Here is a 24,609-nt window from a genome sequence, read left to right as displayed (position 1 = left end):
GGCCACACACACACACACACACACACACACACACACACACAGAGGAATACTATCCAGCCATGAGAAAGAAGGAAATCCTGCAATTTTCAACAATATGCATGGACCTTCAGGGCATTATGCTAACTGAAATAAACCAGATAGGGAAAGACAAATACTGTGTGGTATCATTTATATGTGGAATCTTAAAAAAAAGTCAAACTCAAAGAAACAGGAAGTAGAAAAGTGGTTGCCAGGGGCTGGGGGAGAGGGGTGTGAGAAATAGGGAGAGGTTGGTAAAAAAGTATAAACTTTCAGTTATAATATTAGTAAAGTGTGAGGATCTAATGTATAATATAGTATCTATGAAAGTGAAAGTGTTAGTCACTCAGTAGCCTGCCAGGCTCCTCTGTCCATAGGATTCTTCAGGCAAGAATACTGGAGTGAGTAGCCATTCCTTTCTCCAGGGGATCTTCCTGACCCAGGTATTGAACCTGGGTCTCCCACATTGTGGGCAGATTCTTCACCGTCTGAGTCACCAGGGAAGCTATAGTTGATAACAATTCCATAACTGAAATTTACAAAAGGAGTAAACAAATATTCTCTCACACACTATATATATACACATGTATATATAGTGTTGTATAGATGTATTAACTTACTAGATGGGAAGGAATCCTTTTATAGTGCATACAGTAAAAATCATCATGATGTACACTTTTAATATCTAACAATTTGTCAATTATACCTCAATAAAGCTGAAAAAAGAATCAGCTGACTTTAGGTAAATGAATGTATTCTAGATAATCTGGATACGCTTGATCTAATCAGTTGAAAAGCCTTGAGAGCAAAGTTGAGGCTTCCTTGAAGTAGAAATTCCATGTGTGGAGAGTAGCTTCACTTCTTGTGTGAAAGTTTCCTTCCGCCTGCCCTTCCTGACAGCCCGACCTATGGATTTCAGATTTTCCCAGATGGCCCCCATCACAGAAACCAGTTGCTTGCAATGTCTTTATTGTATATCCTACTGGGGTGCTTCCCTGATAGCTTAGTTGGTAAAGAGTCTGCCTGCAATGCAGGAGACCCTGGTTCAATCCCTGGGTCAGGAAGATCTGCTGAAGAAGGGATAGGTTACCCACTCCAGTATTCTTGGGCTTCCCTTGTGGCTCAGCTGGTAAAGAATCTGCCTATAATGTGGGAGATCTGGGTTCAATCCCTGGGTTGGGAAGATCCCCTGGAGAAGGGAAAGGCTACCCTCTCCAATATTCTGGCCTAGGGAATTCCATGGACAATATAATCCATGGGTTGCAAAGAGTCGGACACAACTGAGCGACTTCCATTCACTTCACTCACTAGTTGTTTGTCTGGTGGAACCCTGACGGATATGGTACCCTGCACACATGGTCTGGAGCAGCTAAATGAATCTTGCAATTCCCAAATGTGCCAACTGCATTTCCACTTCTATGTTTCATCTTGTTCCTTAGCTTTTGTTGGAATGTTCTCTTCCACGAGGCCACTTTTCAAATCTTATGTCTTGTCTTTAAGGTCCAACTTGAATAGCTGCCTCTGTGAAGCCTTACTGGCTGCCTGGGGTCTGTTAGTGCCCCCTCCTCTGAATTCATACAGCATTGTGGGTTACCACTTGTTTGGCCTGCAGTCCAACTTTATCTTGTTATGACCTCAGAAGGGTCAGAAGGTCAAAGGTCTAAACCTTTGTTTCCCTAATCCTAACTGCTGTAAGTCTATGGTTTTCCCTGTGGTCATGTATGGATGTGCGAGTTGGACTGTGAAGAAGGCTGAGTGCCGAAGAATTGATGCTTTTGAACTGTGGTGTTGGAGAAGACTCTTGAGAGTCCCTTGGACTGCAAGGAGATCCAACCAGTCCATTCTGAAGGAGATCAGCCCTGGGATTTCTTTGGAGGGAATGATGCTAAAGCTGAAACTCCAGTACTTTGGCCACCTCATGCGAAGAGTTGACTCATTGGAAAAAACTGTGATGCTGGGAGGGATTGGGGGCAGGAGGAGAAGGGGACGACAGAGGATGAGATGGCTGTATGGCATCACTGACTTGATGATCCTGAGTCTCAGTGAACTCTGGGAGTTGGTGATGGATAGGGAGGCCTGGCGTGCTACGATTCATGGGGTTGCAAAGAGTTGGACACGACTGAGCGACTGAACTGAACTGAACTGATGCTTCTGCAATTCTATCAGCACAAGCAGGATGCCATTTTGGGCTTTCTGATGCTTTTCATAATTCCTGTCCCTTCACAAGTGCCAATTTTTCGTGGTGTGGAGTATCCCTATCCATGTGCTGGGGCTCAGATATGCTAGAATAACAGAAGGAAGCCTTCTGTAACATCAACTTCAAATAGGTAATTGAATCAAAGACACGATTTTGATGTAAAAGCAAATGGAGTTATGTCAAGACGCTGAGGAAAGGTCTTATTGTCCAGTCCTTAGGCCAGACTCCTGCTTTTTCTACTTTCCCTGCCTAGAGTGACTTGAAGTCTCCTCTGGCTCTATGCAGAGAACACCTGAGAGAACTCAATGTGCAACACCCTGAGTGGAAGATCTAAATGGAGGTGAGGATGTGGGACGTGGGGGGCTAAAACCTGGAGCTTGGAAGAGAGAGTCCATAGAAGAGAAATTGGTGTCCAGAGGACAACCCGACATGGAGCGTGGCAGGCAGCGTCTGGAGGTGCGGCGGGTGACTGCAGTGCAGGCCTGAACCCTAAGTGAACACACCTGTCGGATAGCATTTCAGGCTGGAGCCCAAATCCAGGAACTCCTGGACTCTGAGGGCACACGTGACTAACCCGCTGGCACCTGCCCTTCCTCAGCGCTGGCTGCACCTTCTGTGCCTCTCAGGCTCTGGGCAGAAGAGGGGATTACACAACCTATCGGAAATGACAGTGCATTCCTCCCTAACTCAGAGGATCAAAGGGCTCTTCAAAGACGCGGGAGGTGGGGGGGCGGGGGGGCTTGGTCCCTGTCACAAAGCTCTGTAGGGGGGACGCAGGCTGCCTCAGCCCAGGGGTTTCTTCTTCCTGTCCCCATCCCTTTCTCACCTCCCCTGAGAACAACAGGAACTGAAGTTTCTTGGGAAGAGAACAAAACTATACCATCTCTAGAAGGGTCTGAGAAATCTTGAGCTCTCACCTTTGCTCTGAGGTGGGGCAATTCTGAGGGAGCTACACCTGGGGCTGTGGGTGAGAGGAAGTGGGGGGCAAGATGGGGACCCAAAGGCTCATCAAGGCCCAAGTCCTCCTGGGTGTGTTGAATATGAAACAATTTCTCCTTGCTGATGCAACCCTAAGTTATCTGGGTCCAGAATGAAACTCAAAGAGAAACAGCTAGTAAAAAGCAGGAGAGAAGTTAAGGGCCAGCAGGAAGGGTGAGTTGCTCTCTGCGAGGCTGACTCACAAATCTACAACTGACTCATGAGTGCGTGAGAGAAAAGTTCAACCTGGTGAGCAATCAAGGAAATGTAAATCAAATCAAAGAGGAACCTGAACAGTCTTTAAAGAGGGTCTTCTCTGACACATGCTGGTGGGAGGGCATACTGGTTTTCTGGAAAGTCACTTGTTAGTAAGTAATAAGACTTGAAAATGATGATTCAGTCATTCTTCTAGGAAATGACTAAAGAAATAACAAGAGATGTGAACAAAGATGACTATGTGCAAAGATGATCACTGCTTCATTATAACAACAAAAAAACTAAAATGTCCAGCAAAAAGAGAATAGTTAATTATAATTAATCCACTTTGGACAATATGGTATAAGTCATTGAATGTGGTCATTGGTATAGGCAGTTTGGTCCAAAAATGTGTGTGAAATCCCATGGATGTTTTAAGTCTTTGCTAGTTGGGCAAGTTCTTTGCCTCTCCAAAGTCTCAGTCTCTTCACCTGTAAAATGGGTTTATCAATATCTACCCAGGACAGCTGTTATGAGAATTAAATGTGTTTATGCGACCAGGGTTTCTGGCTATTCAAGAGACTCAACCAATATGAGCAATGATTATTTCATAGCAGACGTGTAATTTTTTAATAAGGAAAAAATTTCTAGTTCATGCTATTTTAAAATAATATTTTAGAAGAATTTCTGATGAAATGGGAAACAAAAATAATATTAAATATAAAAGCAGACTACAAATAATGCATGTAGCTGTAATCCCATTTTGCAAATGCACACATATACACAAACTGCATTTCAGAAACACTTAAAGGAGCTACCTCAAAATATTACCAGCAGTTAGGTCGTAGATTACAACCTAATCTACAGTAGTTTTTGTTCTCTCTTTTATAAGTTAGTGTGTTTTCAAAAAATTCTACAATAAATGTTTTATCTTTTTTTTTTTAAGTAAAATTTGTCAAAGATTCTGAATCTGATGTGGGAAGCACACAGAAGGGAAAACTGTGACCTCCAGCTGTGAGTGGCCCCTCTGGGGGTGTCATGCTCCGCAGAAAGCCGAGTCACCCCTGTGGGGCCAGGGTGTCCTGTGAAATATATAGACCAGGGTCACAGCAGCTTGTGAGGCACGATGGCCTCAGCAGACCTTTCCGGGGAGTGGGCACTCTGCCACCTGGGCCTGTATCATAATGAGATAATGTTTGTGAAAGCACTTTGCCAAAGAGAAAACTCTATCCAGATAGGCGATTCTGGGGCTTATTCTAGAGAAAGGAGGCTCTCTGAGCACATTCCATTAAGGAATTTCACACTATGCCTCCTCCTCCAAAGTCCTCTGTTTCTCCCTCCCCCTGAACAAGAATATATTTAGTAACCCTATCTAAATCCTCTTCTTTCCCTTAATTTGATTAAGAAGCTAGGGGAACAAGGGATGAAGTGGGGGGTGAGCAGAGGGGGAGATTGAGTTGTGGGGAAAGATTAGAGGAGCTCAATGGCTATCTCAGGCGGAGTGACGCCTGAGTGTGGACAGGACAAGGGCCTCCAGGTACTTAGTACAGAGGCACAGAGGACAGAGGGAGGGACACAATTGGTCACGGAGCAGTCTCTCTGGCTTCGGGAGAATCAAACTGGGGAGGGGCAAGCTTCAAGGGTTAATGGGGAGAGTGGGCGACATTCGACATTCGCTAGAGGAGGCATTAGCATCTTCCTCCCCCTCTTCTGGATTCCTGGAGCTTCAGGGTCTTCAGATCCTTAAGAAGTTCCAAGGGGTTAATATGTTGAACCGCTATGAGGGAGGAATTTTCACATGTATCAACTAATTTACTCCAACGAAGTAAATTATCGCCCATGAGGCTGATGCTCAGAGAGAATGGTTTTTTTGCTCGTAAGCAGACAGTGTCAGGGGGGTGTGGGGAAACTGGGGTTCAAATCGAGCCCTCCCTGCTTTGACCACTTTCCCTGGCAAGTGTTATCTTCACATCCAGGACTTATTTTCTTGTGCTTTACCAAGAAGTGGTTTCATGATATTTCTACAAGGTAGATACTATTAAACCCATTTTACAGATGAGCAACCTGAGGTTTGGAGTAAGCAACTGAGCTAACGTTACAGAGCAGATAAATGGTGAGAGAGCAGGGTCTTGGAGAGCCTGGGCAAGTAAAGGAACACGGGGTATGAGGTGTTTTGGGGGTTGGGGAGGGGCTCCTGTTTCATGTGTCTTTTCTAATAGCTGGTTGATCCTCAAGGACAGGGACCTTACCTTGTTTATCCTTCTCTCAGTCCCTGAACACAACGCCTGGAACACGGGGAACGTCTGCCGCAAGAACTAATGGTACTTGTTAAGTTTGGCCAAGCGGGAGTCTCCACCGAGGGCCAGCGTGGTGAGGATTAAGTGAGACATATTTGTCTAGGGATTTCCAAGGCTAAAATGTCACAGTGCTGGGCTTCAGAAAAGGATCCGTTGGCAGTGGGAATCCCTGCAGGAGGCTTTAAAGGTGACCAGGACCTTGACAATGGGTAGGCCCAGGGAGAGGGCTCCAACTCTCCTGGAAGGATTGGATTCAGACTTCAGTGGCAATGAGGCAGGGATTGGCACATGCTCCCACTGCTTCCTTCCACAGGGACGTCTCAAGGACACCTCCCAATCTTGGGGGATAAAGCACAGTATGGCAGATGAAGGTGAGGGCAAGAAGAGTGCCACCTGAGCAGCTCAGGAAGACAGACAGGAGAGAAAAGGAAGTGGGGAGAGCTTAGTGCTTTCATTAACAGGGACCTAAGACTCTTCTAGAAATAGGTTTGAAAGGATAAAGGGCAGAAAGTTCTCCTCTTCTGGAGAGGACTAATATCCTCCAGGAAGGGACCTCAGGCTTCAGCAAGAGTCTCTCATTGCTAAACAAACACCATAGTGCTTTACGGTCCACTACAGCTTTAGAGGAAGCATTCATGCTTCTCTTCCTTCTACAACCTGTGAGCACGGCTACCAAAGGGCAGAGAACAGAAACAGCCGGCAAGTTCTTGGGCCAAGTCCAGGGCTTCCTGGCCTGTGTTCGGAGAGCCTCAGCTTTTTTCCCCCTCTTGCAATAGTTCTTGGTGTCTTTATGTGAGCTGCTTATTAACCAGAGGATATCAGGGCACTGGGAGGGGAGAGCCAGTGCCAGTTGCCAGGGAGTGGAATTCACAAGTGCAGAATGGAGCAAAATGATGTGTGCGGTCTGAGTGGTGGGGGATGGAACCAGACTCTGGTCAGCATGCTGGGCCATCAGATTGGAGGATCCTGTGGCCTGTGGGGGCAGGCAGGCGACTCAGGGGTTCACTACCAACACTGTCTATTCATAGTGGAGTTCCATCCGCCAGGATGAACGATAATGAATGGCTCTGAAGCAGCTGGAGGAATCCTAGTAAGGGTGGGACAAGGCATTGGGTCGACACCCCCCTCTGTCAGCAACAAGTAGAGGGAGCTCTCTCAGAACTTCTTTACCAGCCGCCTTTCCCAAAGACACTACTTTTCAATTAAATATGAAAATCCTGGGTATCCTTTCCCCTCTTTTCTAGTAAGTTGCAGCTGACAGTCCCAGACTACAGGAGTACTTCTGATGGGCTTCATCAGCCAGCTGACCTCCTGGGGTCAAACCAAGGAAGCAGAGCCCCCCTGGGCCCTGAATTGGTTCTGGATACTAGAGCGTGGAATGGCTTCCCGCTGTGTCTAAAGAAATACGGCTTAGCCAGGCTTCAGTAGGCTGCAGCATTAAATGTCTTAGGTTTCAAGTTGGTACCAGCTGCACTGAAGGGAAATGGTTGGGGAAATTCTCCCATTTGGCTTCTTTCCACGTGGAGGATGGCTAAAGGAAGAGAGAGCTTAGAGCTGTTGTGCTGGTGCCTTAAAAATAATGATATAAACACAGCCACAGAGGTTGGCCTGTGAAGTCCCTGATGGGGACCAGAGAAGAAATGTTGTCCTGACTTACCCTTCAACCCTCGCTCTGCAAACAGAAGTGACCCAGCCCTCATCTATCACCTCTGAAGCTAAACAACTTCCTCAGATGGCCCCACGGAACATAAATCAAGACGGCCCTGGCTTAGGAGAAACCTGTACACAACTGTAGCCCTCAGAAATACTTGTCCTCATATTTTCTTCCTCTATGTTCAGAATAGGGTGCCAGCAAGTCATAATGCCAGAGGAATACAGCAGATCACCTTAACTGTGCTACTCAATTTCGCTGAACCTGGATCCTCACCATTAAATGAGGAATCATGTTGTGGGTTTGAGGTGGCAATTAAGGGAGATAATTCAAGGAGAGTGCTTAGTTCAGTGCCTTGAATATTAGCTTCTATATTATCGTGTCATTGTTTGAGGGCCAAAGAAGAAAGGCAAACACATAATAGCAATTCTAATTGTAATCCCAAATAAGAAGGGCTGTGCACTAGAGCCTCAGTGATTTCACAACACACAAGGCTTCTGTCTCCTGCTCACTCTTAAGCCAAATCTGGGACAGACCTGGTTATACTTGGCAACCTCAGTGGCCTCCAACTTGTTTAAATTCTCACAGAGAATCCCAGTGGATACTTAGACCTGCTGACGGAGAGACAAATTCAGACATGCCGGGCTGGCAGTGAAATGGAGGATAAGAAATCAAAGACAGTGTGTTCACATTCTAAGAGTGTCTGAAGCGCTGTGGTTTGCACAGAGAGCCCTCCTCTCACATGGGAGGCTCACAGATTCTTTCTTCTCATGGTTATTCCACAACAGCAGCATCATGCCCATAACAAACGTAACAAACGTGGTTTTGTGGTTTTGCTCCCAACTGAACAGGTAAAGACAGGACAAAGCTATTGAATGCCAACTCCTCTGCTTCTGCTCAGGTTGTTCTAACCATCCCTGCCTGGGAACTGGATCTGGGGTAATGGGTGACCCAGCAGGCACAGAGATGACAGATTCCTACATCGTGTAGCAACGCCGGGACAACCTGGGGCATCTGGCCTGGCAGACAGGCGGGCAGGCTGGGAGAGGCAGCTGTAAGTACACTGACCTTTGTCCCCGTTTGCTCTGGGAGAGGGGGGACCCTGCCAAGGCTCTCTTCTTTCTCTCCATGGCCGCCGGGCACTCCTGCTAATCACAATGTTCTCAGGGACCTCAGAAAGCCTGACCCTTGTTGGTGGCAAGCAGAGACCTCTTCTGGCAGCCGAAGGGCGCTCTGAACCTCTGTCCAGACACGGCAGGCACAGGGCTCCTAGGCGTGCGTGTGCTGCTCCTGAAAGAAATCTATTCCCTTCTGGCTTTCTCCCAGCTAGAAGGCTTATCATTAACTAGCCATTTACTCCTCTAGAAAACTATCCACTCTGGGCACTCCTTCATTCAGACCGCTAAGGGATCCAAGGGAACAGATTAGAGGTCAGTGCCCCTGACTTTGAGCTCAGCAGGACTGCCTTCCTCTTTGCAGGGCTTGTCCTCTGGGGAGGGAAATGCTCCTGTTGCTGCCGTGCTCACTGTCAGCACTGTCAGCTAAGTGCTGGTTCTGAGGAAACCGTGTTCTTTCTTCCAGCAAGGTCCTCCAGTCCTCTGGCTCCCCAGGCTGGACACGAGGAGGGTGAGGAACGCACATGTCTAGTGGGCAGGTGGGGGTACTCTCTGGTTGGTTCAGGGTAAATCTGCCTTCTTTTTCCCCTTTCTTTCTTAGTTTCCCGGAATGATGCTGCTGGGGGTTGAGGGAGGTTGGGCCGGAACGTCAATTTTTCTTGAGAAAAAGTCTGAAAGTTTGCTCTTTGGAGTAAGAAGTTAGGCCCCGGTTGCCTATCCCCTTCACCTTATGGAGGGCACTACGCCTGCTAGTTCCCGTCCAGCTGGCAGGGGAGCCCACGGTCAGAGAGAAGCATCCTTCTCTTTCACAAATAAACAAATCCAATCCATGTGCTAGAGGACTTAGGGTATATTAATAGCCAGATATTTTGTTTTCCTATTCTGGTGCTTATCCCCGTCCACTAGTATGAAAGATAAGAGAACACAAAATGTTCTCCACTAGTCACCCTTCTCCCCTCCCCCAGGGAGAGGCAAGCCAGGGGGCATGAGCTATTCTGTTTAAAGCCATTGCTGATGTACGAACTCTGAGAAAATAGACTTAAAAGTTTATATTCGGTCTCTCTTGGCTACTGTTGCTGCTCAGCAAAGAAACTCTATATTGTTTAAATCCTCCAGGCAAATGGGTTACAAGGCAACCTTCAAACAATAGAAAATACCCCAAACTAAAAATACAGGCATTGAAGGATCGAAAGCATGGTGGTATCTTGGGGAAGTAATTCCAAAACTGGGGTGAAGGAGAAAGCTGTCGGCTAAGCTGCTGTTATGTCATGTTAGCCCATTTGCCAGCTTTCGCCCTTCACCGAGTTTCTTATAATCCACACACATTGGACTTAGTTCTTTCTATGGTCATCAACACCTTTATGAGGGAAGGGAGGATGCTCAAAAAGCCTGTAATATCAGGCTGTCTCCTGTCCTACGAAAGTTACAGTGGTTCTAATCAATGTACTGCCCTACTAGCTCCCAGCCCTGACAATGATTGCAACTTCTATTCCTGAGAAGTCCTTAGAAACCCAAGAAAGAAGAGGGCTCAGGCTCAACCATAACGTCCTGTGCCAGGAAGGCAGAGCTCAGAGTTAGACAGTAATGTGATGATGGAAGGAAAGGTGAGAATGATGCATTTGGAAGACAGTTGAAGGGACCACAAGCCAAGGAATGCAGGTGGCCTCCAGAAGCTGGAAAAGGCAAGGAGTTGCATTCTCCCCAAGAGCCCCAGGAGGAACGTAGCCTTGCCGACACCCTAACTTTAGCCTCATAAGACTTCTGACCTCCAAAAAAGTTAAGAAAATACACTTGTGTTGTTTTAAGTTTGTGATAATTTTTTACAGCAACAACAGGTCACTAATATAGCAGGTGAAAATCCAAGGATCTTTTCCAAGGACAAGAAGCCTTCCATTAGTTCTTGGGTCCTCCACACTCTAGTATTGCAGGCAGGTGACTGGGAAACCAAGGTGGTTCCTTCCTGATGTATTTACCACAGATGACCAGATCATCAAGGGGCACTGAATCAGGTGGGCTGATTCACAATTAAACTCAAATCAATAAAAAGGCTGCTCTTTGGGGACTTTCCTGGTGGCCCAGTGGTTAAGAATCCACCTTGCAATACAGGGGGTGCAGGAACTGGTTGAGGAACTAAGATCCTACATGCTGAGAGGCAACTAAGCCCACATGCTGCAAACTACAGAGCACATGCGCTCTAGAGCCCACATGCCAAAACTACAGAGGCCCTGCACCATCCCTGGGCCACAGCTAAGACTCAACACAGCCAAAGATCACAAAAAAACAAAAAAGGCTGCTCTTTTATTTTTACCCATTAACACTGCAGGCTGATCAATCTATTATCCAGTAGGCAGACTGGAGCAGCTGAGACGTGGTTTTCTCCCTTAACTTGTGGCCCGACCCCAACCAGCATCACTCAGAGCAGACCAGAAAGGCAAACTGGCAGAAGGAAAAATGAACCACCTCTATTTCTCTACTCCAGGAAGCTGGCCAGAAACTAGAAGAGAATCTCTTAGACCTCTTTGAAGGAAACACTTCAGAAATTTCAAGGCTCTCTTCTTTTGTGAGCAGTTTTGCTTTTTTCCAGAGTATTCGCTGATTAATGTGTTCCTAGGGTTTGCATAGAGTGCCTAGGAAACCCTATTTTAAAAACAGAAAAAAAAAAGAGAGAGAAAAGCACAGAATTTCCCCAGTTCTGTGCCTCCTAGAAGCATAAGTACTGGAAGATAGCAACTCACTCTGTCTTATGACATTTCGAGGAGATAAGAACCATTGATCTGGCCCCCATTTTATATTTTGGGACCCTGAGTATTACGGAAAGGGCAGCAACATGGATACGGTCACCCAGCAAGTGGAAGCGATTTGCCCAAACCAGAACACAGCTCCCCCTACTCCTAGACTGGCGCTGCCCTCCTGTCCTCATGCTTAGTCTTGGGTCCTGGTGAACCAGGTCACTAGGGTGTGGCCTCTGGGTAGGTGGTCTCAGTGGAATGCAGAGATATCAAACCATTAAGCCTGTCATCACATGGCAAGCTACTGACGCCCCAGGGGAAAGATTTTCCAGACCAGAACAGAGCTAGGAACTGCTCTGTATGTCTGGTATGTGTGTGTGTGTGTGTGTGAATCTGGAAGGTAGTCAGGGGTTTGAAACAACTGTCAGGTCAAGGTATGTACACTCTACCTTACCTAAGTAAACTCATGACGAGGTTTCATTTTTTTCTACCATCAAAACAAATCTTTTTCTAGCTTCTCTCTCATTTGTCCCTTCTCCCCCTCCCTCTACCATTCTTCTGCTGCTGCTGTTGCTGCTGCTAACTCTCTTCAGTCATGTCCGACTCTGTGCGACCCCATAGACAGCAGCCCACCAGGCTCCCCCGTCCCTGGGATTCTCCAGGCAAGAACACTGGAGTGGGTTGCCATTTCCTTCTCCAACGCATGCAAGTGAAAAGTGAAAGTGAAGTCGCTCAGTCGTGTCCAACCCTTAGCGACCCCATGGACTGCAGCCTACCAGGCTCCTCCGTCCATGGGATTTTCCAGGCAAGAGTACCGGAGTGGGATGCCATTGCCTTCTCCGACCATTCTTCTATGAGAATCTGAAATCTAACTTTAGGAGCAAATCTAATAGACTTTCCAAGCTCACCGCAAGGGGATCGCACTGGCTTGTACTGAAACGGTGACTTTGGCTTCAGAGCCAGATCTACAGATGCCCCAGCTCAGTGTGATGCTGACCAGCTCTACACAAACTCCACCGTTCTACTGCCCTTTGACACACAGGGGGCTGGTTTCTCTGCCACAGATCGAATGGGGGCACCTGGCAGTGAAAGCTCAGAGTCCTAACCACTGGACCACCAGGGAATTCCCTGGTTAGTGCTTTTTAAAATCTGGGCTACTAATGTACTCAGATTTTGTTTTAAGTTATTTATTTATTTATTGGCTGTAGTGGGTCTTCACTGCAATATGCAGGGGCTGCTCTCTAGTTGTGGCACGCGGGTTTCTCTTGTTGCAGAGTGCGGACTCTAGAGCTCGAGAGTTCAGTAGCTGCAGCACTTGGGCTTAGCTGCCCTACTGCATGTGGGATCTTAGTTCCTTCCCTGACCCGGCACTGAACCCATGTCCCCTGCATTGGAAGTCTACCACCATGGACGTCCCCTGGGTTTGGGTTTGACTGACTGTCCCTCAACCTTGTATTAGTCCTACATGAAAAATAACCAATGCCCCTGAGTCTCCTTGCCTTATGCTACAACTATGCATACACAGGGATGACAGGATACAGATACTGGTGAGGTGAAGTGAGACAGGAAGACTGGTACCCAGGGCAAAGGATCAGATGGGAACCAGAACCTTGTTATAAGGTTAACTCTGAGAAGTCCAGAAGTAAACCATCACAATTATGATCAACTGACTTTAAATAAGGATGCTAAGACAATTCAGGGGCTTCCCCAGGGGCTCAGTGGTAAAGAATCCACCTGCAATGCAGGAGAAGCAAATGGCAATCCACTCCAGTATTCTGGTCTGGGAAATCCTATGGACAGAGGAACCTGGCAGGCTACAGTCCATGGGGTCGCAAAGAGCTGGATAAGACTGAGCGACAGCACACAGCACGCACTATGAAAATTCATTGGGGAAATTATAGCCTTTCAACAAATGGTGCTGGGACAAATGGATATCCACATGCAAAATAATGAAGTTGGATTTCTTCCTTATATCATACTCAAAAATTAACTAAAAATGGATCATAGACCTAAATACAAGAGCTAAAACTATAAAAAAAGCTCTTAGAAGAAAATAGGAGTAAATCATTGTGCTCTTTGGTTAGGCAAAAGCCTTTTTAGATATAACACCAAAGGTACAAGTGTCAAAAGAAAAAGTAACTTTGACTTCATTGAAGTAAAAAATCTTTGTACTTCAAAGGACACCATTAAGAAAGTATAATATAAGGCAACCTACAGCACAGGAGAAAACATTTCTAAGTCATATGTCTGACAAGGGACTTGTATTTAGAATAAAAAACTCCTACAACTCAACAAGAAAAAGACAGATGGAGGACTTCTCCTGGTGATTCAATGGTTAGGAATCCACCTGCCAGTGCAGGTGGATTTGACCAAGGGCTGGAAGATTCCACATGATGCCACAGGGCAACCTAAGCCCATGCAGCACAACTATTGAAGCCCACATGCTCTACAGCCTGTGCTCTGCCACAAGAGAAGCCACCGCAGTGAGAAGCCTCTGCAATTCCCACTCGCCGCAACAAAAGAAAGCACTCAGTGCAGTCCAATTAATTAATTAATTAAAAAAAAAGACAAATGCAAGGGACTTCCTTGGAAGTCTGTGACCAAGACTCCATGCTCCCAAAGCAGGGAGCCGAGGTTCAATCCCTGGTCAAGAAACTAGATCCCATAAGCCGCAACTAAGACCTAGCACAACCAACGAACCAAATATACAAATAAATATTTTAAAAGGACAAATAAAAATATAAGGAAGGATCTGAATAGACATTTTGTCAAAGAAGATATGCAAATGGCCAATAAATATAAGAATATTAGCCGTCAGGGTGACTTCTCTGGTGGTCCAGTGGCTGGTACTCCATGCTCCCAATGCAGGCTGTCTGTGTTAGATCCCTGGCTGGGGAGTTAGATCCCACCTGCTGCAGCTAAGAGTTTACATGCCGTAAGCAAAGATCTTGCATACTGCAACAAAGATCAGAGATCCTGCGTGCCTCAACTAAGACCTGGCATGGTCAAATAGATAAAAATGGTTAAGGGAATTCCCTGGCAGTCCAGTGGTTAGGGCTCCATGCTTTCACTGCTGTGGGCCCAGGTTTGATCCCTGGTTGGCTGGGGAACTATAATAAGACCCTGTAAGACACGCCATACAGCCAAAAAATAAAAGGTTAAGATGGTAAATTTTATGCTATGTGTATTTTCCCACAATTAAAAAAAAAAGTAATGATACATACTGTGACATGGATGACCTTGAAAACATTATACTAAGGGAAAGAAGCCAGACACAAAAGACCACATATTACATGGTACCAATTAAATGAGACATTGTCATTTCCCAGACTGAGGTGTCTGGGGGAAATGGGGAGGGACTGCTAATGGGTATAGGGTCTCTTTTCAGGGCACTGAGATGTTCTCAAAATGAATGGAGTAATGGCTGCACGACTCTAGAAATACACTGAAAATCACCGAGGTTTTGAATGGTGCACTGTGTGTATGTGAATTACATCTCAATAAAGTTGTTACAAAATTAAGGTAGGCAGACTGAAAATGAATGAACTGCTTCTTTTTTTAAAAAATTATTATTGTTAGGTTCTGTGATCTAACAATATCTTAATGAACTGTGGGAACATGAGGCTGTTGCTATGACAGAATGCAGGAGAAGTGTTATTCACAAATAGGAATACAGCTAACTCAGTCGAAGAACTTAGAAAGAATATGTGCAGGCTGGAAAGAAAAAAATAATGCAGCAGCAGAGATTTTTTTAAAGATACTTTAAAAAAAGTTGTAATAGGTCAAATACATTTTTAGAAAAAGCCCCTTCAATACAAGGGGCTTGCAAAAAGTCTTTAACGTTTTTCTCAAACTAAGCCCTACATTGTTTAATCACTTTATAACCTCTTTTGAGTTCTTGACAAGATAATTTGGAAGTTCAAATGTGTATTTCAACTTGCTTCTCATCATTCTGTATTTGACCAGGTCTGGGACATTAAAATAGACAATACTGCAAAGATGTTTAAGAGTAAAATAGACTGTACCATAAAAATGACATTGAAAAGGACAGTGGGGCTTCCTTGGTGGCTCTGTGGTAAGAATCTGCCTGCCAATGCAGGAAACACAAGTTCAATCCCTGATCCAGGAAGATCCCACATGCGGAGCAACTAATCCTGCGTGCCACAACCTTTGAGCTTGTGCTCTCAAGCCCGAGAACCACAACTTCTGAAGTCCCCTAGAGGCTATGCTCTGTAACAAAAGAAACCATCGCAATGAGAAGCCCAGGAACCACAATTAGAGAGTAACCCCCATTTTCTGCAACTAGAGAAAAGTTCAAGCAGCAAGAGAGACCCAGCATAGCCCAAAAAAAAAAAAAAAGGGACAATGGTCTGCCTTAAACAGGAAAGAAATCCTGTCACATACTACAGCTTGAGGACATGCTAAGTGAAGTAAGCTGGTCACAAAAAGATAAATACTTTATGATTCTACTTACTTAAGGACCCTAGAATATCCAAATTCAGAGACAGAAAGTAGAATGGCAGTTGCCAGCTGGGAGAAGAAGGATGGGGAGTTAAGTGTTTAATGGGTATAGAGTTTCAGTTTGTTCTGGAGATCTACTGTGCAACAATGTGAATTTTCTAAACCATACACTTAAAGGTGGTTCAGTTCTGTTTAGTTCAGTTGCTCAGTCATGTCCGACTCTTTACGACCCCATGAACTGCAGCACGCCAGGCCTCCCTGTCTATCACCAACTCCCAGAGTCCACAAAACCCATGTCCATCAAGTCGGTGATGCCATCCAACCATCTCATCCTCTGTCGTTCCCTTCTCCTTCTGCCCTCAATCTTTCCCAGCATCAGGGTCTTTTCAAATGAGTCAGCTCTTTGCATCAGGTGGCCAAAGTACTGCAGTCTCAGCTTCAACATCAGTCCTTCCAATGAACACCCAGGACTGATCTCCTTTAGGATGGACTGGTTGGATCTCCTTGCAGTCCAAGGGACTCTCAAGAGTCTTCTCCAACACCACAGTTCAAAACCATCAATTTTTCAGCGCTCAGCTTTCTTTATAGTCCAACTTAAAGGTGGTTAAGATGGTAAATTTTAGGTTATGTATTCTTCACCATAAAGAAGGACGAGTTTCAAAGAATTGATATTTGAGAACTGTGGTACTGGAGAAGACTCTTGAGAGTCCCTTGGACTGCAAGAGATCAAATCAGTCAATCCTGAAGGAAATCAACCCTGAATATTCACTGGAAGGACTGATGCTGAAGCTGAAGCTCCAACTTTGGCCACCTGATGCGAAGGGCCAACTTACTGGAAAAGACCCTGATACCAGGAAAGATTGACAGCAGGAGGAGAAGGGGGCGACAGAGTAGGAGAAGGGGGCAACAGAGGATGAGATGATTGGATGGCATCATCAACTCAATGGATGTGAGTTTGAGCAAACTCTGGGAGATAGTGAAGAACAGGGAAGTCTGGTGTGCTGCAGTCCAGGGAACACAAAGAGGCAGATATGACTTAGCGACTGAACAATAACAAATTCTTCCCATAATTTAAAAAAATTAAAATAGGACAGTGCTGAGTTATAAGCCTTAATAAATTTTCATTTTTATTCTACTAAGATATGACTGACTTGGAAAGAATTTTCAAATTTGATAAAGAAACTTGCTGGTTGTGTTTATCTTTACCTTTTACTCCTGCTGGGGTATAATGAAAACAGATCACTTGGTTTAATTTTGTGATTATTTTTACTTCCTGGTTCCTGCCTGATTATGTACTGCTTTTGATTACAAATAGGAAAAAAAAAGGTTATGTGCTAGTATTTTTATGGTATTACATTAAAGAGGCATGGACTAAGAGATATTTCTGCTTACGTAAGTTTTATTCAAATTTGTTTCTAAATAAATTGAAATTTTGGAAGGTAAGGAATCTTCCTTAAGAACTATGAGGTGATGCTAATTTAGCTTCCTTTCAACAAACTTAAAAGGTCATAGAATCTATCTTGAGTAATACATAAAATATTTCATAGATTTTAAAAGTTTCATCACATTAACTCCAAAATGTAACCATTGCTTGGAACTGTCTATGATAATTTGATACAAGATAAGCCAAAAAGGACAGATGTTCATTACAATTATGTACAATGGGTCACTCTGAGAACAGTGACCAACTATTCCATACTTGTACTATGTGCATTCCTTTTTTTTTTTATAGATGGGGAAATGGTGGAAACAGTGTCAGACTTTATTTTTTGGGGCTCCAAAATCACTGCAGATGGTGACTGCAGCCATGAAATTAAAAGACGCTTACTCCTTGGAAGGAAAGTTATGACCAACCTAGATAGCATATTCAAAAGCAGAGACATTACTTTGCCAACAAAGGTCCGTCTAGTCAAGGCTGTGGTTTTTCCTGTGGTCATGTATGGATGTGAGAGTTGGACTGTGAAGAAGGCTGAGTGCCGAAGAATTGATGCTTTTGAACTGTGGTGTTGGAGAAGACTCTTGAGAGTCCCTTGGACTGCAAGGAGATCCAACCAGTCCATTCTGAAGGAGATCAGCCCTGGAATTTCTTTGGAAGGAATGATGCTAAAGCTGAAACTCCAGTACTTTGGCCACCTCATGCGAAGAGTTGACTCATTGGAAAAGACTCTGATGCTGGGAGGGATTGGGGGCAAGAGGAGAAGGGGACGACAGAGGATGAGATGGCTGGATGGCATCACTGACTCGATGGACGTGAGTCTGGGTGAACTCTGGGAGTTGGTGATGGACAGGGAGGCCTGGAGTGCTGAGATTCATGGGGTCGCAAAGAGTTGGACATGACTGAACAACTGATCTGATTCAGTAAGTTAGCCAATTCCCACAATTTTTCCAACATTAACCAAAATCAACTAATACAAACTTCAAATAATTCCACTATTCTATATCCACACTACTCTCATGTCTACCAGAGAAAGCAAACAAGTGGGGGGAAGCCCAAATAATTACAAGCAAATTGCCGAGAAAGGCCTAAAGAAGCCACACACAGAAGTTGCTCAGTCATGTCTGACTTGTAGCCCACCAGGCTCCTTGGTCCATGGGATTTTCCAGGCATGAATACTGGAGTGGGCTGCCGTTTCCTTTCTCAATCTGTGATTCCAGAACCAGACGCATCATCTGAAACTAGTGAGAAATGCAAGTTTTCAGGCTCTACTCCAGACCTATGGAATGGAAAATACAGGCCTTCCAGGAACTTCTGATACAGCTTTTATACCACAAGCCTTTAAAAATTAAACCCAATTATTTAAGCAGCTTTGGCAATGTTTTCCACTAAAGATAAAAATTACAAAGTATATAACCTATAAATTAGAACGTTAAAAGTATGTTTTAATTAGTCTAGGTTCAAAAGCAAAAATAAAATGACAAAGTTTACCCAACATCTTCTCAAAATAGGAAACAGTCACCATTTCAAACTCAAGGAGGAAAAAAAACCACTTAGATCTGCCTAAAAATAAATGGGCAGATTTTAAAACTTCTACAGAACAATCATCATCGGTAGATGCCATAAATATTGGGGGAAACAATGTTGGAAAACAAGTTATTTACAAAATTTCCAAGTTTCGCTCCACTGGGCATTTATTAATTTCAAATACACCATTATGATGGAAAAATCTGGTGATTTCATAATAAAATTATCAAACAGCAACACCAATAAAGGAACAAAATGACATTGTTAGGTAGGTAGAATAGGGAAAAGGAGTCCAAAATGGCGGTGGCTAAAAGATAAGGAAGGTCAAAGGAAGGTCCAAGGACCAGAGTGAAGACTTCAGGCAGAACAAACAGCACTCCTGGCTAAGCCCAATTTGCATAGGGCCTATGTGCATTCCTTAGTTATCCTCTCTGCTTTTAGACAATAATCATACATATGCATTTCTAAGTGTGTTAAAGGCCTGATAACAGTCATTTTCTATAACCTTCATCCTAAGTCTGATGAGTCTTCTAGTATTACACTCGAATTATACAACATACTCTTAAATAATGAGAATGAAGCAGTGGTTAAGATGTCAGAGTCTCCAGATCATACTGGCAATTATTTCTAATTATAGAGCTATGTTATATTTATTTTACTCTGTATCTGGTTAATCAAGATGACACTCGGGCAGTTGCTACAGTAAGCTCTACCTGAAGGGTGACTTTCCTTTGAAGTTTTCAGAGAAAGAAACTAAGGTCCAAAGCAATTAAGTGATTTACTTAAGGTCACTCTCTTTTACTTTCACTCATTCATTATTCATTTAACTAGTATTTAGTGATCAAAGTTGCTTATGTGCAAGTAGGTACAGGAAATGCAGCTGTGAATGGAAACCAGTTCTGCATGCCATGCTTGTACAGCCCCAAAGGAGAATCAGGTAAGGATACGTGTGATTACCATACAGGACTTGTACCTTTAATTGGCTGACCCTGTCTGTTACATATTTTACTGTTCTCCAGGTGTCTACCATACTTCCTGAAGGTTCTTACCCTGGCTCACTAATCTCATCTCCTGTTTTATGTGTGTGTGAGAGAGAACAATGATTATATATATTCAGACTCCTCTATCTTCCATGCCATTAAGGGATTATACAGCTCCTTTTCCTCCACTAAGAGACCTATTGGCTCCTAGGAAATCGCCTCCAGTTTGAGCCCTGGTAGTGACAGGACAGTGTCAAGGAAAGAATGCTAATGATTTTTCCACTAGCTGATCCCAAAAGCTTGGCAGAGGGGAGCTCAGTCCACTGAATATTTATATAGCACCTTGATTAAAACAGCTCAAAGCAGTATTCTAAGCAGCTGTATTATAACCTCATTTTGTAAACTTTGTATTTTAAATACAAAAATAAGCTCCTTTACCAATGTTAAAAATAATCATGAGATAAGTTTCACAGAAAGAAGACTAGAAATAAAACTGTAAATGGTGAGAATCCCTGGGTGGTAGGATTACAGGTTATTTTAATTATCTTCTGTATTCAAAATTTCTACAGTTGACATTATGGACTTCTCATTTAGAAAAAAAACTACTACTGAGGCTTCCCTGGTGTCTCAGTGGTAAAGAATCTGCTTTCCAATGCAGGAGACATGGGTTTGATTCCCGGTCCCCTGGTTCAGGAAGATCTCACATGTTGGAGCAACAAAGCCCAGGGCCCCAAATACTTGGCCTGTGTTCTAGAGCCCAGGACCCACAGCTACTGAGCCCACACCCCACAACTACTGAAGCCCAGAGCATCTAGAGCCTGTGCTCTGCAACAAGAGAAGCCACTGCAGTGAGAAGCCTGCATGCTGCTGCAGCAAAGAGTAGCTCCCTCTTGCTGTAACTAGAGAAAAGCTGGTGCAGCAATGAAGACCCAGAACAGCCAAAAATAAATAAAATTATAAAAAACATTACTTAAGCAACTAAAAAAGAGACTGTAAAAACTCAACGTCACATAATTTAAAAATGCAAATTAAAATAATTATTTAAACCTATCATATTGACAAAGATGTTATGAAGCTAATATACATAGCATAGGTAAGGGGACAGCTAACAGGCACTGTCATACATGACTGATGGGATTACAAATTGTCACCAGCTTTTTGCAGGGTGATTTGGCAATACTGATCTAAAATATCTATCTAAAAATTTAAATGCAAATCTGAATCCAACAATTCTAAGATATTTTTCTCTGAAGATATACTTGCACAACAGTGCAAAGATATAAGTAGAAGGATGTTCAATAAAGAACTTGTAAAACTGTACTATATTTATGTAGTGGATATAGTGGAATACTCTGAAACTATTAAGAATAAGATAGCTCCATATGTACATATGATTACAATTTACTGTTTAGTGCAAAAAGCAAGTTTCAGAATACTGAATATAACCCTTTTTGTACATAATTTTAAAAGGCTGTAAATACATACACGTGTTTGTGTATGCAATTAAAATGTCTGGAAGAATACTCTAAAACCTAACTGTGGAAACATCTCTGAGAAGTGAGAAAACTGAGACAGGTGAGGGTTTTTTTTTTAAACTACTGATATTATCTGAAATTGTTACACTGAGCTTGTATTTCTAACAGCTTTATTGGCACATAATTCACATACCGTACAATTCACCAATTTAAAGTGATTTTTGTGTATGTACACATTCGTTATTTCTTTAGCATATTCATAGAGTTGTAAAATCATTATCACAGTGCGTGATTTTTTAAATGAAAAATATTTTGAGAAATGCTCTAAAAGTAAACTTAGTAGTAGTAAGAGAATACATGTTTGAGATAGCATCAGAAAAAAATCTGAGGGACTTCCCTGCTGGTCCAGAGGCTAAGACTCTGCACTCCCAATGCAGGGGGCCTGGGTTTGATTTCTGATCAGGAAACTAGAACCCACATGCCGCAACTAAGAGGTGGCATGCTGCAACTAAAGATCTCACATGCTGCAAATAAGACCTGGTGAAGTCAAGTAAATATATAAAATAAAAAGTTTGAATAGTAAGGGAATGGTAAACATAAACAGGGAGAAAAAAAATGATGGAAAGGATCTGAGACAGAAAATAAATAAAGACGTTAAACCGAGTTTTAACTAGGGATGTGTTAGATCTCCCTTCATTAAATCAACACATCTGGATTCTGTAAGAACAAGATCAAGGTAAGACATTCAGGCATGATAAGAAAAAAGAAAGAAATCCTTGATTTGATGGTACTACAAATATTTGGATAAACCAGATTCTATATAAATCTGCAGACAGCTGGATATGAATTCCATCTATGGAAGACACAGATCAAGAGAATTTAGAGAAATATATTTACTTTGTAGTTGCTAGAAATCTCTCCTGTCTTAGGAAAATGGCAGAGAAATACTAAGTCTTGAGCAATGAACACTTACTGAACTCAACAGTGGTCTGATTTACATAAGAATACCAGAGAACCGGAAGACTTGGGTAGAGAAAAGAGCTCCTGAAACATAAACTTAATAAACAAACACCATGTAGAAATATTCATTCTGACTCTGACTCAAAGTTTTATATATGTTTTTAGAAGATGGATGAGAAAACATACATTTGAAAGATAATATTTTATGAAAACATTCAGCAAAACTCACATTTAATCTCTGTACTATTTAAAATTACTTTTTCTCTGAGACTTTCCCTCATTAAAATCTTCCCTGAGCACTACAGATCTTAGGAACACTTTGTAGAATATCACCTATTTTCCTCTTTCGTATCCTTAAAAAATGCAGTTCAAAAGTTGTGAGGTTAGAGGATTCTCTGGAACCAGGAAAGGCGAACTTTACTGATTATCCTATGAATCAATTAGCTTGGGTACAATGAGCTCTTATCTATAATAATTAGGGCACTGAAGAGACTGTAGCAACTGATCTGGTTCAACATCAATAAAATAATGGAAATGTATGCAAGATACCCACACTCATGCAAAACCTGTTTTTATAAAGAAGTAAATGTTCGATTAAAAAAGGTCACCAGTTTTGAATTAGGAAACTACAAAGTAACAGTGGTATAATAATTTTTTTGGTGATCCTCCTGAAAGTTGCTCAGTCTTTGAGACCCCATGGACTGCATAGAATTCTCCAGGCCAGAATACTGGAGTGGGTAGCACCCAGGGATCAAACCCAGGTCTCCCACATTGCAGGCAGATTCTTTACCAGCTGAGCCACGAGGGAAGCCCAAGAATACTGGAGTGGGTAGCCTATCCGTTCTCCAGGGGATCTTCCTGACCCAGGAATCGAACCAGGTCTCCTGCATTGCAAGCAGATTCTTTACCAACTGAGCTATCAGTTACTGTGTGGCAACTCGAAGGATCTTAGTTCCCTGACCAGGGATTGAACCTGAGTCCTCAGCAGTGACAGCAGGGAGTCCTAACCACTGGACCATCAGGGAATTCCTGCTGGTGCAATAATTTATAACAATTAAAAATTTAAGATCAATCTGTTATCTGATAGTACCCATCATCTTTAAAAGTAGCTTAAGTGTTAACAGTTGCAAAATCACTCACCTTGTGGCTCACAATTGATACAATACTTGATTCAAAATCAAGCAACAAGACATAAAGGACAGACTTTCGGACACAGGGGCAGAAGGAGAGGGTGGGATGATTTGAGACAGTAGCACTGAAAGTATACATTACCATATGTAAAACAGATAGCCAGTGGGATGCAGGGAACCCGAGGACAGTGCTCTGGACAGCCTAGAGGGGTGGGATGGGGAAGGAGGTGGGAGGAAGCTTCAAGAGGGAGGGGACATATGTATACCTATGGCTGACTATGTTGATGTATGGCAGAAATCATCACAATATTGTAAAGCAATTATCCTCCAATTAAAAATAAAATAAAATTAAAAAATCAAGTGACAAAGAATGCTCAAGAACACGATATGCTTTGAAGTATTATAATATGATGTGTCTTCCTATTTCTACATGTGCATGTTAAATGTGTGCATGTGTGTAACACAACATTTTACTGGGGATTAATGAATTGTGCATGCTGGAGGCTGTTGCTAACAACATAATCATCTCTATAAATGCTCTGATTGACTATGACAGCTTAGGAAACCACGTGAAAATAAAAAGCGTTATGCTCCCTGATAATATGCTATGGAGGACAATGATCAAACTATAACTCGTAGTTATTTATTTACTTAAAAGTAAAATTGCTTTATCAGAAAGGTTACCTAAGTCTTGTCCTGTGACTGTGACAACAGATTAAAAATGGAACTGCTTAAACCTCCAAAATATGCAAATGGTAACTGAAAGAATATCGCTTTAATGACAGTTAAAACCATCCATCTCCATGGGCTAAATGTAGATGCATTTGGAAGCTAACCTTGGCTTTCAGGCTTGAGGTTAGACTAGCAGGACTTCTATTGTCATCTGGACAGGTGGCAATAACCTTAGACGGGGATGTCAGAGCCTCCGAAGTCTTCTTTTAGATCTGACATCAAGCTACAATGAACCCTGGCTTCTGAACAAACTTTGAATGCCAAAAGGCAAAGGCGAAGGGTTAACTGCTCATTTTTTTTTTCAAAATTTCTTACATGCTAAAATATTTTAAAAAGCAAGGACAGCTCGATTTAGATTATAAAAAAGGCACTCTGATGAAAAGCAAATGTGTTCCTAAATGTATTTTGAAGTAGATGGTTAGAAAGCTAATATAGAGCTTGCAGTCTAAATATATCATTCTTTTAGAGGCAGAACATATTGCTGGGGGAAAAAAATTCTCTATCACAGGACTTATGGCATATAGTAACTAAAATGTTTTTCCATTCGTTGAATTTTCAATGTTCAGGAATATTATTCAGTAGACCCAGAGAGAAGTCCTAAATTGGAAAAGCAGCTGAGTCCAAGGTCATCTCTCTTGTTTCCAAATATATCTTGAAACAAATGCAAGAAGGGCACTTTGCTGAGTGTTATCTGGACATATATAGTTTCAATCAAATTCTTCAAGAAGT

At 43.0% G+C, this 24,609-nt stretch overlaps 1 protein-coding gene and 1 non-coding gene across 4 annotated transcripts in view; both read right to left on the bottom strand.

Moving 5' to 3' along the window:
* Positions 1-17,022: 17,022 nt before the first annotated feature.
* The window catches only part of IFT81 (intraflagellar transport 81), a 112,408-nt gene continuing 104,821 nt past the window's right edge, over positions 17,023-24,609 (bottom strand). For 2 of the 3 annotated variants that reach the window (XM_059876013.1, XM_059876015.1), the window contains one exon: positions 17,023-18,317. In XM_059876013.1, coding sequence (XP_059731996.1) covers positions 18,195-18,317 — 123 coding nt within the window. In that variant the 3' untranslated portion in view covers positions 17,023-18,194. The remainder of the gene's footprint in view (positions 18,318-24,609) is intronic. The other variant, XM_059876016.1, reaches the window with a different exon arrangement.
* TRNAD-GUC (transfer RNA aspartic acid (anticodon GUC)) lies at positions 22,971-23,043 on the bottom strand. Its single transcript has one exon. It is a non-coding gene; the product is annotated as a tRNA-Asp (tRNA).

Source organism: Bos taurus, chromosome 17, assembly GCF_002263795.3.
Source record: "Bos taurus isolate L1 Dominette 01449 registration number 42190680 breed Hereford chromosome 17, ARS-UCD2.0, whole genome shotgun sequence".
In the NCBI taxonomy this organism is placed as follows: domain Eukaryota; kingdom Metazoa; phylum Chordata; class Mammalia; order Artiodactyla; family Bovidae; genus Bos; species Bos taurus.
Note: the sequence above shows the minus strand (reverse complement) of the source record. Positions and strands in the feature narration are given on the sequence as shown.